At 34.6% G+C, this 16,810-nt stretch overlaps 1 protein-coding gene across 1 annotated transcript in view; it reads right to left on the bottom strand.

Moving 5' to 3' along the window:
- The window catches only part of NCAM2 (neural cell adhesion molecule 2), a 517,151-nt gene that overhangs the window by 167,840 nt on the left and 332,501 nt on the right, over positions 1-16,810 (bottom strand). Inside the window, exon 6 of the mRNA XM_035017513.1 lies at positions 11,843-11,960. Coding sequence (XP_034873404.1) covers positions 11,843-11,960 — 118 coding nt within the window. The remainder of the gene's footprint in view (positions 1-11,842; positions 11,961-16,810) is intronic.

Raw genomic sequence — 16,810 nt, 5'->3', positions numbered from 1 at the left:
TGATCTTAGGCAAAGAAAAGCACATTGGTTCAATTTTTACTTTGATTATTAGCAAAAAAAAATTTTGTTTTGCTGATTTTAATTCCATATACACTTTTTATGTTGGTGAGTCAACACATATTTATTTACTAGGTCCCTAGGACACATTTAAGAGAATTTCTATGGAAACATCCTTTAAAGAAGTTTCAAAGTAAACGTAATTTAAACATGTTACCAATTTATATTGCAAATAAGTACTACCAATAGGAGGGTAACATGAAACAATTATGTGCAAATGCAGTTAGAGAAATAATGCTGAATATGATGATTTAATTCATTAATGAGAAGAAACCACTTTTCTTAGATATGTTCCCTCTTGGACATAAATAATTTGCAGTATTTTCTAAGTTCTTTCTGAGTTGAAATAGTCTTCACTCTCCTCCAGTTCTAGTTTTTGTTATCTATAAAAACGATGTCTTTCAAACTTTTTCTATAATAACTTACAGTAAGAAAGGCCTTAAATATATTTAAATCTTAAATAATTTCTATAATTCCCCTTAATATGTGTGAAACCTTCTTATACCGTATATTGCCTTCCATTCTTGTTTATTCCCCTCATTTCCTCTTCCTCCTTCTCTTTTTCTTTCTCCTTTAGCTTTCCTTCTATATTTTCTTATAACGGTATTTTGAAGGATTGAATTGATTATAAGGCCCACTAATGTAAAACCTTTAGGATCTGTCCTTAGGGGATGGGATATCTATTTGTCCATACAAGTTTAAATTAAAAAAAAAAAATCTCTGAAAGGATTAGAACAAATATTTCCTAGAATGAAAGAGAACATTTCTTCAATACACTAAGTGATCTTTCCAGTGAATTCTGGTTTCACTTTCCAGAAAGCATCGGCACATATCCTAATATAATACTTATCCTTCTATGACTCATTAACATCTGTTTTTCCGGTTTCTAGCAACATCTTTAAAGATATCATGAAATGTGCAAAAATTACATAAGAGTGGGGTGCATTAGCAGTTTGTACAATACTAATACTATATATATGTATATATATATATTGCTCTGTATTTTTAATGTTCTTTTCATATTTTTATTAATCTAAAATTTGTAACAACTAAAATGATGTTTCAGCAATTTTGTCTAGAATATAATATACAGATAGAACTTTCACAGCAATTAGTGATACAATATATTTCTTACTCTAGTCAATAGAAAGTATTAATTTGTAGAACAACAACAACAACAACAACAATAATAATACCCTAGAAGTTTAAGCAATTTATAGCTTATGAAACTCTTTCCTTATATATTCTACCTGGTTCAAAACTCACAATTAGCTCCTATGTCCATTTTCCTTCCTACCCTCATAATGACACAGATTACGGACCTAAAATTGCAAGTATGATTTTCCCACCCCTGAAATCATAGATGAAGAAACCTAGATTTACACAGTAATATAAGCAGCAGATTAACTAAATTCTAGTGTTCTTTCTAATAAAGAGAGTTATTTCCCTACCTCATTTGGAATATTGTGCTAAATGTTTGAAGTACAACAAATGATGAGACATGGCTACCTATCATGAAGAATTCATAATATGATTGGCAGTAACAGAGGATATGGTAGATTCCATTAATGAATTTATTCATAAGTTTTTGTATGTTGGGTAGGTGTAAAGAAGGATCTACCATAGTAGGAGAGAAGGAAAAAGAACATGGGTAAAATACTCTGGAAATTTTCATGGGAAAAAGCATTTATGATTTGGGCTCTGAAGTACATGGTTAGACATTGAAGAGATTTAGAGGAAATCAATATGTAAAGACTATGTTCCCTTCAAGAGCTCAATTTAAAAATATCAGCAAGGCATATAACCAAAGTAATAGTTCTTTAAAACCTCTCTCCTAATAAAGTTATGATATAGAATATACTTGTTTTTACACACAGTCCACTTCTGAGGAATGCCATGTCTGAAAAAGACTCCCAAAGAATTCTGACAGAATTCTGCAAGCCTATACTTACTCTCTAACTACCCCTGTTCTAAGCATAAGAAAGTAAGGATTAGAATCAGGGAATTAGTGGAAATGATAAAGAAGAGAGGATAATTCCACTTTTAACCATAATGGAGTAAAAGGGACCATATCTACCCTCCAACTGTAAACAGCAACCAACAATGGGCACAGATTAAATAACAGTTTTCAAACTGTTTCAAACTAATCAACAAGTAGCTCATGACAGTGACCTCTGAAGATCACCATAGTTACTTGAAGAGAGTTTCCAAGCTGTAGCTCCATAGAGGGAGAACCCAAACTCAGCCAGGCAGAGTTCTCAGTTGGAGGAGGTTAAAGTAACTAGAATTTGTGGATCAGAGAATGTAAGAAAAGACAGCTGCACAAGAAAGAGGGTAGAGATCTGCAGTGCATTCCCAACCAATCTTTAACTAAGGACTGATTTAGTGACTGCATGCCAGTAAGGCTTTTCCAGCATAGGAAAAGAACCATTGGAAAAGATAAAGCACAACAATCCCAGAACCAGGAATAATTTGCCTCTCAACCATCCAGAGTATAAAGACTTCTTAAAACGCAGGAGATTTAGTCACCTCTTCAGAAGAATATTGCTTCAGTAATGGAACTACATTAACATGAGGCTGAAGGTTGCTCTGGATCCACTAAAAAAGCCTAAAAGCAATCGTTATGTTAAGAAAAAAGAAGAAGAAGAAGAAGAAGAAGAAGAAGAAGAAGAAGAAGAAGAAGAAGAAGATGATAGCAGGAGGGGAAGAATGAAGGGGGGTGGGAATCGGAGGGGGAGACGAACCATGAGAGATGATGGACTCTGAAAAACAAACTGAGGATTCTAGAGGGGAGGGGGGTGAAAGGATGGGTTAGCCTGATAATGGGTATCAAAGAGGGCACGTTCTGCATGGAGCACTGGGTGTTATGCACAAACAATGAATCATGGAACTACATCCAAAACTAATGATGTAATGTATGGTGATTAACATAACAATAATTTTTTTTTAAAAAAGCAATCGTTAGATGATCAAACTTTTCCGAAGTTACTTACTATATCTAAAAATAGAGTAAGGGAATACAAGAATATCCAGTATTCCAAAACATAAAATCATTAATACCTGGCACTCAATCAAAAATTACCAGGATAGTATATAAGTGGGAAAATATGATACATAATAAGGAGAAGATTCAATCAATTAAAAAGATACAGAAATGACACCAATAATAGAATTAGGAGAAAAGACTGTTAAAATAAATATTAGAATATATTCTATATGTTCAAGGAAGTAAAATATGAGCATTGTAAGAGGAATGGAAGAAAAGAGAAAGTCCTCTATCATAGTATGCACAGTAAATACTGAGTAAATGAATGGGTGGTTCAAGATGATGTTGTAGAAAGATCCTGAACTCAACATCTCCCATGGACACACCAAATCTTCAGCTACACAAAGATCAATTCCCCTTGAAATATACCTGAAAACTAGCTTAAGAGCTTCTCCACAACAAAAGATAAAAGGGCTACATTGAGACAGTAAGAGAGGCAGAGACATAATCTTGCTAAAATCCCTACCCTCAACATGGCAAATCACTGTTTAGGGGGACCTCACAGTTTCTCCCTGAGAAGTGAGGGGCTTATACCCCAAATCAGGCACCCTAACCCTTGGGGTTTACACTGGAGAGATGAACACCCAAAATATCTGACTCTGCAAAGCAAAAGGGCTTATACCCTGGACATCCAATAGGCTGTGATAAATGGAAAGGCTGCTTTTAAAGGTCTTACAGACTTACCCCAGGAATCTCCAAAAAAAACGTAGTTTGGAAAGCACCGTTCTATATGCAATGGACATTCATTAGCATGCGCTGGAGACACAGTGGTCTGGCAGGATTTTCTCGAGAGGAGAAGATGCCGGCAAGCACCATTTTTGCATTCTCATTCAACCTTGCTAGTATTGTAGGGATTGCCCCACATAGCCCCGCTGCAGCTGCTCTCCCATAGCCCTGCTGCAGCCGCCTGGCTTGCCCTACCCACACGCTCTGGTGGCCCTACTACTGCCAGGGAGCTCACTCCTGTCCTGGGTCCCCTCTGTGCTCCCCCATAGCCTCTCTGAAGCCAGCAGGCTCACCCTGCCCACATGTTGTATCTCCCTGGGTCCCACTGCAGCAAGTGGCTCATTCCACCCTTGTGCTCTCCCCTATTAAGAATAAATCAGACTACATAGGTAAGCACAAAGTTCAAGATACAACCAAGAACTAGGGCAAGGTTGAACAAAAAGTTTCATTGCCTACACAAGGCCACTCTTTCTAGAATGGGAGAGATAGCTATTCCACCTAATATACAGAAACAAAAATATAGAGAAAAACAAAATGAGAAAACAAGAATACATTCCAAATAAAAAGAACAACATAAAAATAGAAAAGAAAAAAAAAATCCTTGTTGAAATGGGGATAAGTAATTTACCTGACAAAGAGTTCAATAAATCATAAAGATGCTCACTGAATTGGGAGAAGAATGGACGAACACAGTGAAAACATCAAACAAAGAGACAGAAAATATATGAAAGTATCAAACAGAAATCATGGAACTGAAGAATACAATAACTGACCTGAAAAAAATACACTAAAGAATTTCAACCACAGTTTGGATGAAGCAGAAGAACAGATCAGCAACCTGGAAGACAGGGCAATGGAACTTATCCAAAAGGAACAGCAACAACAATAACAACAAAAACAAAAAGAATTTTAAAAAGTGAAGATAGCTCATGGGACCTATGGAACAACATCAAGTGGAGTAACATTCACATTATAGGGTCCCAAAAGGAGAAGAGAAGGAGAAAGAGACAGAAAACTTATTTGAAGAAATAATGGCTGACAACTTAACCAACCTAAGGAAGGAAATAGACATCCAGGTCCAAGAAGCACAGAGAATTCCAAAATAGATGAATCCAAAGAGCTCTACATCATAACACATTATAATTAAAATGAAAAAATTTAAAGAAAAATAAAATCTTAAAGGCAGCTAGAGAACAACTTGGTACATATGAAGAAACCTCATAAGGCTATTAGCTGATTCTTCACCATAAACTCTGCAAGCCACAAGAGAATGGCATGATATATTCAAAGTGCTAAAAGGAAAACTTCCAAACAAGAATATTCTACCCAGCAAGGCTATCATTCAGAATAAAGGAGAGACACACTTTTCCAGATAAGCAAAAGCTAATGGATTTCACACCACTAGACCAGCCTTGCAAGAAATATTAAAGGTACCTCCTCAAGCTAAAAAGAAGAGGTTCTAGGGCGCCTGGGTGGCTCAGTTGGTTGAGCGACTGCCTTCGGCTCAGGTCATGATCCTGGAGTCCTGGGATCGAGTCCCACATCAGGCTCCCTGCTCAGCAGGGAGTCTGCTTCTCCCTCTGACCCTCCCCCCTCTCATGTGCTCTCTCTCTCTCTCATTCTCTCTCTCAAATAAATAAATAAAATCTTAAAAAAAAAAGAGGTTCTAGCTAATAACAAGAAAACGTATGAAAGTAAAAATCTGATTAGAAAAGGCAAATATATTAAAGATCGTGGATTAACACTTAAAAACTTACAATGAAATTTAAAAGACAAAGGTAGTAAAACCAACTGTAACTACAATATTTGTCAAGGTATACACAAAATAAAAAGATGTAACGTATGACATCAGAAACATAAAAGCTGGGGTGGGGGAGAAAAAATCTAGAGTCCTTAATGTGTTTTCAAAACTTACATTGCTCTCAACTTAAACTGCTATATATGGAGTCTGTTATATGTGTGCCTCACAAAGCAAAAACCTGTATAGTAGATACACAAAAGATAATGGGAGAGGAATCGAAACACAACACTAAAAAAAGGTATCAAACCACAAGGGGAGACAGAAAGAGAAGAAAGGAACAAAGAGGAACTATAAACCATCTAGAAAACAATGAACAGAATGGCACTAAGTACCTAGCTATCAATAATTACTTTAAATGCAAATGGACTAAATTCTTCAATCAAAAGACATACAGTGGCTGAATGGATAAAACAAGACCTATTGATATGTTGTCTATAAGAGACCCACTTCAGATCTAAGGGCACACATAGATTTAAAGTGAAGGGACAGAAAAAGATATTCCATGCAAATGAAAATGAAAACAAAGCTAGCATAGCTATACTTATATCAGACAAAATAATGACTTTAAAAGAAAAATACTATACAAAAAAAAACAAGGAAGGGCATTATGTAATGATAAAAGGGTCATTCGAAAAAGAGGATATAACATTTGTATATAATTATGCACCCCAAATAGGACCACCGAAATATATATAGCAAGTATTAACAGACCTGAAGGTATAAATTGACAGCAATACAATAGTAGTAGAGGATTTTAATACCTCATTCATACCAATAGATCTATCATCCAGACAGAAAATCAATAAGGAAACATTGGCCTTACACAACACATTAGACCAGATGGACGTAATAGATATATATACAGAACAGCCCATCGAAAAGCAGCAGAATACACATTTTTCTCAAGTGTACATAGGATATTCTCCAGGATAAATGGCATTAGGCCACAAACAAGTCTCAATACATTTAAGAAGACTGAAATCATACCAAGCATCTTTTCTGACCATAATGATATGAAACTAGAAATCAATTACAAGAAGAAAACTGGAAAAATCCCATAGAAAAAAAAGGAGATCCTGCCATTTGTGACAACACAAATGAACCTTAGAAGTATTATGCTAAGTGATATAAGTCAGACAGAGAAAGATAAATACCATATGATTTTACTTACACATGGAACCTAAAAAACAAAAGAAATGAACAAACACAACAATCTCATGGATACAGAGAATGGACTGGTGGATGTCAAAGGGGAAGGCAGGTAGGGGGTGGGTGAAATCGGTGAAGGGAAAACATCATATGGTGACAGATGGTAACCAGACTTATTGTGGTGATCACTTTGTAATGTATACAAAAATCAAATTATTATGATGTATACATGAAACTAATAATGCTATATACCAATTTTACCTCAAAAATAAAGTACTCCATCAAACTTAAAGAGAGAAAAAATAGAATGATGAAAAATACTCTGGTAGATTTGAAGGCAGATTAAACATTGTGAAAGAAAAAAATCAGTGAGGGCGCCTGGGTGGCTCAGTTGGTTAAGTGACTGCCTTCGGCTCGGGTCATGATCCTGGAGTCCCGGGATTGAGTCCCACATCAGGCTCCCTGCTCGGCGGGGAGTCTGCTTCTCCCTCTGACCCTCCTCCCTCTCATGCTCTCTGTCTCTCATTCTCTCTCTCTCAAATAAATAAATAAAATATTAAAAAAAAGAAAAAATCAATGAACTTGAAAATATATCAATATAATTTGTGAACTTAAAGACATGAAAAATTGAAAACAGAGATAAAAGGACTCAAAGTTCTATCAGGTATCATTTTATTCCTAAACAAAGTTCTTTAATAATTTTTATAATACTGATCTGATGCTGATAAATGTTTGTATGTGTAACAGAGCTTCAAAAGACATAGAACAAAACAGAGAGAACTGAGCAAAGAAATAGACAATAGTTGTCAAATCAATAAGGGTATAGAAGATGTTAATACGAATCAACTTGCTGACCTATTTGATATTTAGAGACTACTCCATACAATGAATATATATATACATATATATATGTATATATATATATATATAAATTTTCTGTAAAATATAGATCATAAAATGAGACCCAATAAATTTAAATAAATTGATATCATGAAAGGTATGTTTTGACAATTAAGGAATTTGGTTAGAAACTAGTAGCAGAAATACATATGAAATATACCCAAATATTTGGAAACAAATCAGCAACTTTCTAAATAACCAATGTCAAAAATAACATTACAAGAACTGATTTGAAGGGACACATGTACCCTGATGTTTATAGCAGCACTATCAACAATAACCAAATTATGGAAAGAGCCCAAATGTCCATCGACTGATGAATGGATAAAGAAATTGGTGTGTGTGTGTGTGTGTGTATGTAATGGAATATTAGCCATCAAAAACAATGAAATCTTGCCTTTTTCAATGATGTGGACAGAGTTAGAGTGTATTGTGCTAAGTGAAATAAGTCAGAGAAAGACAAATGCCATATGATTTCACTCATATGTGGAATTTAAGACAAAAACAGATGAACATAGGGGGAAAAAAGAGAGAGAGGCAAACCATAAAACAGACTCTTAACTGTTAATAGAGAATAAACTGGGGGTTGCTGGAGGGGCAGTGAGGGGGGCATGGGTTAAATGGGTGATGGGGATTAAGGAGGGCGCTTGCCGTGAGCACTGGGTATTATATGTGAGTGATGAATCTCTAAAATTCTACACCCGAAACTAATATGACATCATATGTTAACTAACTGGAATTTAAATAAAACTTGAAACAAACAAAATAATATTGCAAGAAAAAAATTAAAAATGTTTGATAAAGGGGCACCTGGGTGGCTCAGTGAAGTTAAATGTCTGCCTTCAGCTTAGGTCATGATCTCGGGGTCCTCTGCACTCAGCGGGGAGCCTGCTTCTCCCTCTCACTTTTCCCCTCCCCCAACTCACTCACACTCTCTAATAAGTAAAATCTTTAAAAAATATAATTGAACTAGACAATAATGGCATATTAAAATTAGTAAGGTGCAATTAAAGTAGTATTTAAAGGGAAAAATGTAGGGGCGCCTGGGTGGCTCAGTTGGTTAAGCAACTGCCTTCGGCTCAGGTCATGATCCTGCAGTCCCAGGATCGAGTCCCGCATTGGGCTCCCTGCTCAGCAGGGAGTCTGCTTCTCCCTCTGACCCTCCTCCCCTCTCATGTGCTCTCTCTCTCTCAAATAAATAAATAAAATCTTAAAAAATAAAAGGGAAAAATGTATGCTTATATTAGGAAAGTATAAATGATTGAAATGACATAAGTATCCACTTTAAGCCACTAAAAAAGAAGAGAATAGTAAGCACAAAGTAAACAAAAGGAAGACAATAATAAAAATAAGAGCAGAGATCAATTAACTAGAAAACAGAAAAACAAAACAGAAAATAGCTGAAATCAAAAGCTGATCATTGAAAAGATCATTCTTTTCATAAACCTATATCTAGACTGATGAGGATGAAAAAGAGAGAGAACAAATAACCAGTTACCAGCTTATCAGGATGACAGAGGGAAGATCAATATAGATAATGCACAAATTGTAAGTATAATAAGAGAATACTGTAAGTGACTTTATGCTAGTAAAAAAACTAAAATGAAATGAACAACTTGCTGGAAAGATATATATCACCAGAGATCACTAAAGACAAAGGTATTACTAGGATAGACCTAGATCTATGAAAGAACTTGAATTTGTAGTTAAACCTTTACATAAGGAAAGTCCTAGCACAGACTGTTTCACTGGAAATTTTTCCAAATAGTTAAGTAAAAAATAATAGGCATTATATATACACTCTACCAGAAAACAAAAGAGGAAACTTCCCTAACTCATTCTATGAGGTCAGTATTGCCCTAACCCCAAACAATTCAAGAATAAAAACACAAAAAGACAGTAGTATCTCTCATAACTCTAAATGCAAAAATTTTCACAAATTAGCATAGTGACTCTAGCAATACATAAAAAAGACAATATAGCATAATCAAGTGGGTCCAATTCAAGGAATGTGAAACTGTTTTAACATTTGAAAATCAATGGAATTCACTGATTAGTGGGCTAATGATATAAATCCATATGATATTCTCAAAAGATGTAGAAGAAGCATTTGAATGGAATGAAGGTAGAGATATTCTAGAGTAGCGGCTTTTATTCCCACTTTGGCTTCCATGTCACCAAGTGCTCCTGATTCTCTTTGTGAAAACTTATTTTTCCCCACTGTTTGGTCCTCAACCGTTTTCTTTATCGGCTTCACTCATATCCCTTGGAAATATCTCTGTGCAAGAGGTAGTCCTTCTCGTTGGACTGCTGCCCTAAAGACTGGGCGCGCTGAGGGTGGGATGGCCGTAGACTATACTACCTAATGATTACAGGATTTTTTTTCTTTTAGCGAGGATAACATGCTTATATCTACATATAAATATGTCAAAATAAAAACTTCCCTCTAGGGGCACCTGGGTGGCTCAGTCATTAAGCGTCTGCCTTCAGCTCAGGTCATGATCCCAGGGTCCTGGGATCGAGCCCCTCATCGGGCTCCCTGCTCCACAGGAAGCCTGCTTCTCCCTCTCCCACCCCCCCTACTCATGTCCCCTCTCTCGCTGTGTCTCTCTCTGTCAAATAAATAAATAAAATCTTTAAAAAAAAAACAAACTTCCTCTAATACTAATTTTAACTTTGTCAATGTCACTATCATATACTCCCATTCTCCAATTATATATTAAATATCCAGAGAATAGAACAATTATTATTTACACCATTAAAGGGATGAAACAAATGTCATATGAAGATATAATGATTAAAAATTATAGTTTACATGACTTACTATGTTAACCTCTGAATTTGATTTATTCTAGCCTGTATGATAATTATGTTTCCACTTAAATATGAGAATTTTGAACAAATGTTGAACTTTAAGACAGAAATCTAAACAGAAGGAAGTCTCTCTGGAAAGATAAAATGATGAGAATGAGATTCTAGAACAATATTTGTTCATTGTAATGAATGATCCAAGAGCTTTTCTGTGCTGCAATTAGATGTAATATTGACTCTTAATGATACACACCAGAAACCAGAAGTCTCTGAGATAACAGGATCATTATCTGGGGTGAATATGTTAATGTTTGATGTGTAATCCTTTAGAAAATACCAACAGTATGTCACAAAGGAATTCATGTTTGCAAAGAACATCTATTTACCTTATTTGAAGAAATATCTTGTTTATTGCTACCTGCTGTATTAAAGGGATAAAGGTTTGAAATGCACAGAATATCAGTAAGTGCTCAGGAAGAAACAGAAAAAAGGGGAATTGGATTGCAATTATTCTTCTTAAAATTGTTTTTTTGAAGAAACCTAATCCTCACTGTGGCTACTTTTTGCCAATGTGAATATATTTCTACTAATTGTTTTCTTGTGATTTTTCTTACACTGGTTTATGAAGTGTAGAAGAGATTCTATAAATATCCGTAGCTATGCTTGAGTGGTAACCTGAATTAATAACTAAGATGTATTTTTAAGATTGTCCATTTGTAAAGTTTCATTGTCTCCTTTTTAACAGAGCCATAACATAAAAGAATGAAATATGTTGATATCTGTTTGATGGTTAATAGAAATCAAATAACATTGAAAAGTTCGTTAGAAATATATAAAAGTAAACTGTCAAAGAACAGATTGAGAATAGAGAGTTTATTCATTTGATGAAGTAAGCTTTTTAAAAATGACATTACATTTATGGAAATTTAACTGTACATAATTAGCTTTTTTCCTGAATAAAATGGTACATAATTAAGATATACAATTACATTCCAATAAAATGGTTTTTATATATATACGATGGTGGTACTATTAATACTAGCATTTGTATTTCTAGATACTTTCTAGCAGTAACATTAACGTGGTTGAATCAGTCATTGGGCTTCTGGGCCAGAAACATGCCTCATACAAAGAAAAGCCAGCACCATGTGTGTAGCCTTTGACTTGGGTTAAATCACTCTGTTAATCTCTTTAACATTTTAATCTAACCAATTTAACTGAAAACAAAACCACCATAACCTTTTAATAAAATTCAAAGGAGTGTTTTTAGTCTTGATAAAATAAGATCAGAAAACTTTTTCCATGAGATTGATTCTGGACATAAGCCAGAAGGACGTGTATGCGTAACCTACCTGTACCAGGAGATGGAGGGCTCTGGAGAGCCAGAGGCCCTGCAGGATAACGTCATCTCTTCTCCTCTCTCTGCTGTGGCATTAAAGGATTTCTGAGGCATTGTGATCATTGGCGGCACTGAAAAAAGAGATGAATATGGATTAAATAGAGATGAAAAACATTTCACCAGTGCCATTGGGACTTTCTGACAACTACTTTTTTGTTGTTGTTTTTGTTAAAATGCTAAGCTTTAGAACTTGATCTCTTACCTCCGTACTTATATCAACAGGACTGACTTGGTTGCACAGTAAGATGACTTCAAGACCACTGATCTGCCTTCCAATGTACAATAATTAAAAAATTCATGCTAATGTTATTTTATTATTTTTAACCTATCAAACTAAATGAGAAATGAGACATTTAACAAATTTATATATATATACTTTATTTTATATATAAGAATCCAAGAAAAGCTCTTGGATCATATGCTTTTATATATACTTTTATATATATACTTTTATGAAATATTTCTCACAAAAAGACAGACAATACCACCCTGACTGACATCAACACTGAGATCTACTTGGAGCATAAATGGATTTCCTATTTGGGTCCTCATCGGCATATGTAATTCTATAAGCAATCATTCACTGCTTCAGGACAGGGCTTTCAAATTAGGTGTCAAACTATAATGTTCTTTCTGATTAACTGCACTTAATTTCTTCACACAACTATAGAACATTTTATGAAGAGAAACTGCTCAAGCCATAGAGAATATGAAATAGATTTTCATGAACAATTCAATTTTAAAATTAAACTTCCCCAATTTCTAACTAATTACATTGCAAAAACTGTATATGCTGCACATTTTGGACACGTTGAAACTGTTACTAAAATGTACTGTTTGCAATAAACAAATCAATAGCATCCATAATAGATGCTAAATTTCAAAGTACAGCACAAATTTTTATTTAATGCACACTTTTATGATTTTCAATTGAATCTGACAACTAATATTCCTAAAATTAATTATATTAATAGAATTGCTTTTTATATATCCTAAACAACATGACCAGACAGGCATTTAGAAGTTTGATAATAATTAAATATCTTTACAATAGCATTCAGGTCAGCACTGATGCTGTATTATTGCCATTAGTGGTGGGAGTAGGAACTGATATGTATCTTAGCAATTAAGCACGATAAATCAAGTTTCTGCCTTTATGAATTTAGATACAAGGGACATGATCTGACATGCTGTCTCTAAAGTAACATAATAATTACAAGTATTACAATAGGATGGACTGTTTTCAGACATTAACTCTGTATTTTAAGTACACTGAAATTTGACTTTCTGTATCTTGTTTTAGTTCTTTTGTAATTATAGAAAAGAACACTTTAATCAAAATGTAATGCTTTTCATTTTGTTATAATAAACGTAGTAGCAATAGCACAATGACTATTTTTTATTACAACAATAAATATTTTAACCCATTAGATAATTAGAATGCAAATGAACTCTTTAATAGAAATTCTATCTATAGTAAAGCATTTGTGTAAATAGAAACACTTCAAAATGGAGAATCACATGCTCCAGTTCTTGTCCAATTATTTTTACTAACTGAAACAAATTATTTATTCTTTATCATAATTCTCTCTTCTATAGTGTAAACTGCATATGCTGGATGATCTGTAAGAATTGACAAATCTTAATGTTTACATTTTATGATACAATGTGCTCATGAAATGTGCGTTCTTACAGTGTGGATTTGTCGAACAATATTACTATTCCATATTTATATGATAATTTTAAGAGTAATTTCAGAACTATTCTGAAGAATAATAGCATTCAAAACCTGCAGAAGTATTCACTAGTTCTGATGCCAAGATATTCAAGGAATTTGTTAGCCGCGGTTTAGACTATAGAGCATTTTTATGTGTATTGCCTCATTGGTTCTGAATTCGTTATTGAGTTGGATTAAATGCATTTTTTTAAAGATTTTACTTATTTATTTGACAGAGAGAGAGAGAGCACAAGCAGGAGGAGAGGCAGGAAGAGGGAGAGGGAGAAGTAGGCTCCGGGAAGAGCAGGGAGCCCGACGCAGGATCATGACGTGAGCTGAAGGCAGTCTTTTAACCAACAGAGCCACCCAGGCGCCCCTGGATTAAATAATTTTAAAAGGGATTACAATTATATTTCATCCAAATTTCTTGTTATCTCATAAGACCCATATCTAGTATATTTTTCTACTCTACTTTAACTTCTTAAAAATACTTTTTTAATTTGACTGTATCTGAAATATCTAGTTTTAATAACTTTACAAAGGCTTATATTCTGTATATATTAAGTAGCCAATATTTTCTGGTAAGTTTCAGTTCTCATTCTTTGGCTTTAAGAAACATGAGAATGTGGAGGCAGGTAGCTCCAGAACTCTGACTTAAATGGAGATTTTGGTCCAACTTCATGTTATAATTTCCCTCATTGGCTGCTCAGGCCCCAAAGTTCCCACTAATTTGACAGCTTAATTCCCTTTCATCAACAATAGCATCCAGCAGTCCCACATGTCTTTTGTGCCTTGCAGTCTTCCTCCACACACTAACCCTTAGATATTTCTCAGAAGATGAAGAACATAGTATTAACTATGGAATACTCATGTGGTTCAAATTGACCACCACCAATAATCCTCCCAAATTTATTCAGGATAAGGGTAACAATCTTCCCACCCCCAATCACCACCACTGTCAGGAAAGCTACTCTTTCATAACTCATTGATTAATCAGATCTGGCCAAAATATATATCATCAAATAAATTCACATGTATATCCTTTATCTGGCAGAAGACTACTAAAATTAAGACCCACGGCCCTTGCTTATTTACTTTTCCTTGTTTTTACTCTTAAGGCTGTGTGACACTTAGAAATTAGCATTAGGGAGGATTTGAAAAAGATGGTAAAATAGTAAGCACCAGGCATCTGTCTCCCCACTTGAGCAGCAATTGCAGAATCTGTCTAATCTATCTTGGATCTCTGGAGTCTACTGAAGGTTTGCAGCTTCCAGGGGAAGACATGGAAGGTGAATTGCAAGCAAGGTCTCAAAGAGGAATTCGTACAGCCATGTTCATATTCATAGCAGCATTATTCACAGTATTTTATGAGTGAAAGCAACCTAAATGTCCATCAATGCATTAAAGGATAAGCAAACTGTTGTACAGGAACAAAATGGAATATTATTTAGCTTTAAAAAGAAAATTAATTCTGACATATACTACACATGGATGAACCTTGAGGATGCTATACTAAGTAAAATTAACCAGTCACAGAGAGACAAATAGTCTATGATTCCACTTACTATGTATTTAGAGAAGTCAAAATTATACAGACAGAAAGTGGAATACATTTTGATTAAAATTCTTGACCTTCCCCTCCCAACAGTACCTTACCCCTTTCCTCCTTAACCACTTAATTAATTACCTGCAATTTCATGCAAATATTAACACACATTTTTTTATGTTTCCTTCTTTTTACAAAATGTACCCTTTTCTATACTGTGCTTCTTTTCTCAAACTAATAATACATGTAAGAAATATATTCATGTTACTATGTAGAGAACTTTCTCACTCCTGTTCAAATTACACAGTCTTCTACCATGTGGATAAACTACTGGGCATGTGTTATGTCACCTGAGAATATCCAAATATTTATCTATTACAATCTTTATCTAGTGCAATCAATGCTCCAGTTAATTATCTAGAAGTAAAATTGATATGTCAAAGAGTAAATGCATATACAATTTTGACTGAAAGGATTAAACCAAATTGCCTTCAGTGGTCATTACATGATTTTCAACTCCAACTGTGGATTATTTTTATAACCAGAAAAAAAATATAATGAACAAATAAGAAAGTAAAACAATAAAGTTGAAGTAAATAATTTTCAGATAATTTCCTAAAGTTAATTCATAGCTGGATGTCTATAAGCATTATAACCCTTACCAAAGAACATCCAAGTGAAAAATTGAAGTTGGAAGAATGGAAAGCACTACTTTCATTTTCTTCTTGTTTCCACAGTAAGAGGTGATAACTAAATAAAAGACTAAAGTTAATAATAGAGGATAACTCAAGGCAAAATAAAAAAAAAAATTCTGAAAGTCTTAGACATGTTGACAATAAAGCATGGCCATTTTTATGCTTTTTGGAGTACATTCTATGATTAACAATATTCTATAGTACACAAAGTATGTTTCAAGAACCCCAGAAGTCCTCAAAACCCATCCAGGGGATCTTATGATGCCTTCCCTTTACCAACCACATATCTGTGTGAATATGGATTTCTCCTGCAAAATTCTCACATTTTCACAATCCCAGTTACAGGACTGTGCTAATGGAGGAAAAGTTCAATAATCTCCTTGTCTAAAAGAGTCTTTTTCTCAGGTTTAAAAACATATCACAGAAGATTGAATGCAGCCACACATACAAGAATCTCCCTGTCTTCTGGGGCGCCTGGGTGGCTCAGTTGGTTGGGCGACTGCCTTCAGCTCAGGTCATGATCCTGGAGTCCCGGGATCGAGTCCCGCATCGGGCTCCCTGCTCGGCAGGGAGTCTGCTTCCCCCTCTGACCCTCCCCCATCTCGTGCTCTCTGTCTCTCATTCTCTCTCTCTCAAATAAATAAATAAATAAATAAATAAAATCTTTAAAAAAAAAAAAAAAGAATCTCCCTGTCTTCTGTTACAGTACACACTAGAGAAACTTGCAAAGGTGTAAAAAACAAAACAGAACAAAAGTTTGCCTTTTTTTGTTGTTGATTGTTTCCTTTGTCGTGCAAAAAAGCCTTTTATTTCGGCATAATCCCAATAGTTTATTTTTGTTTTTGTTTTCCTTGCCTGAGGAGACATATTCATATATTTGTAAATGATATATCCAACAAGGGGTTAATATCCCAAATATATGAAGAACTTATACAACTCAACACTAAAAATCCTAATGATCTG

The sequence above is a fragment of the Mirounga leonina genome, unplaced genomic scaffold (genome assembly GCF_011800145.1).
Source record: "Mirounga leonina isolate KUSES-001 unplaced genomic scaffold, KU_Mleo_1.0 Mir_172, whole genome shotgun sequence".
Taxonomy (NCBI): domain Eukaryota; kingdom Metazoa; phylum Chordata; class Mammalia; order Carnivora; family Phocidae; genus Mirounga; species Mirounga leonina.
Note: the sequence above shows the minus strand (reverse complement) of the source record. Positions and strands in the feature narration are given on the sequence as shown.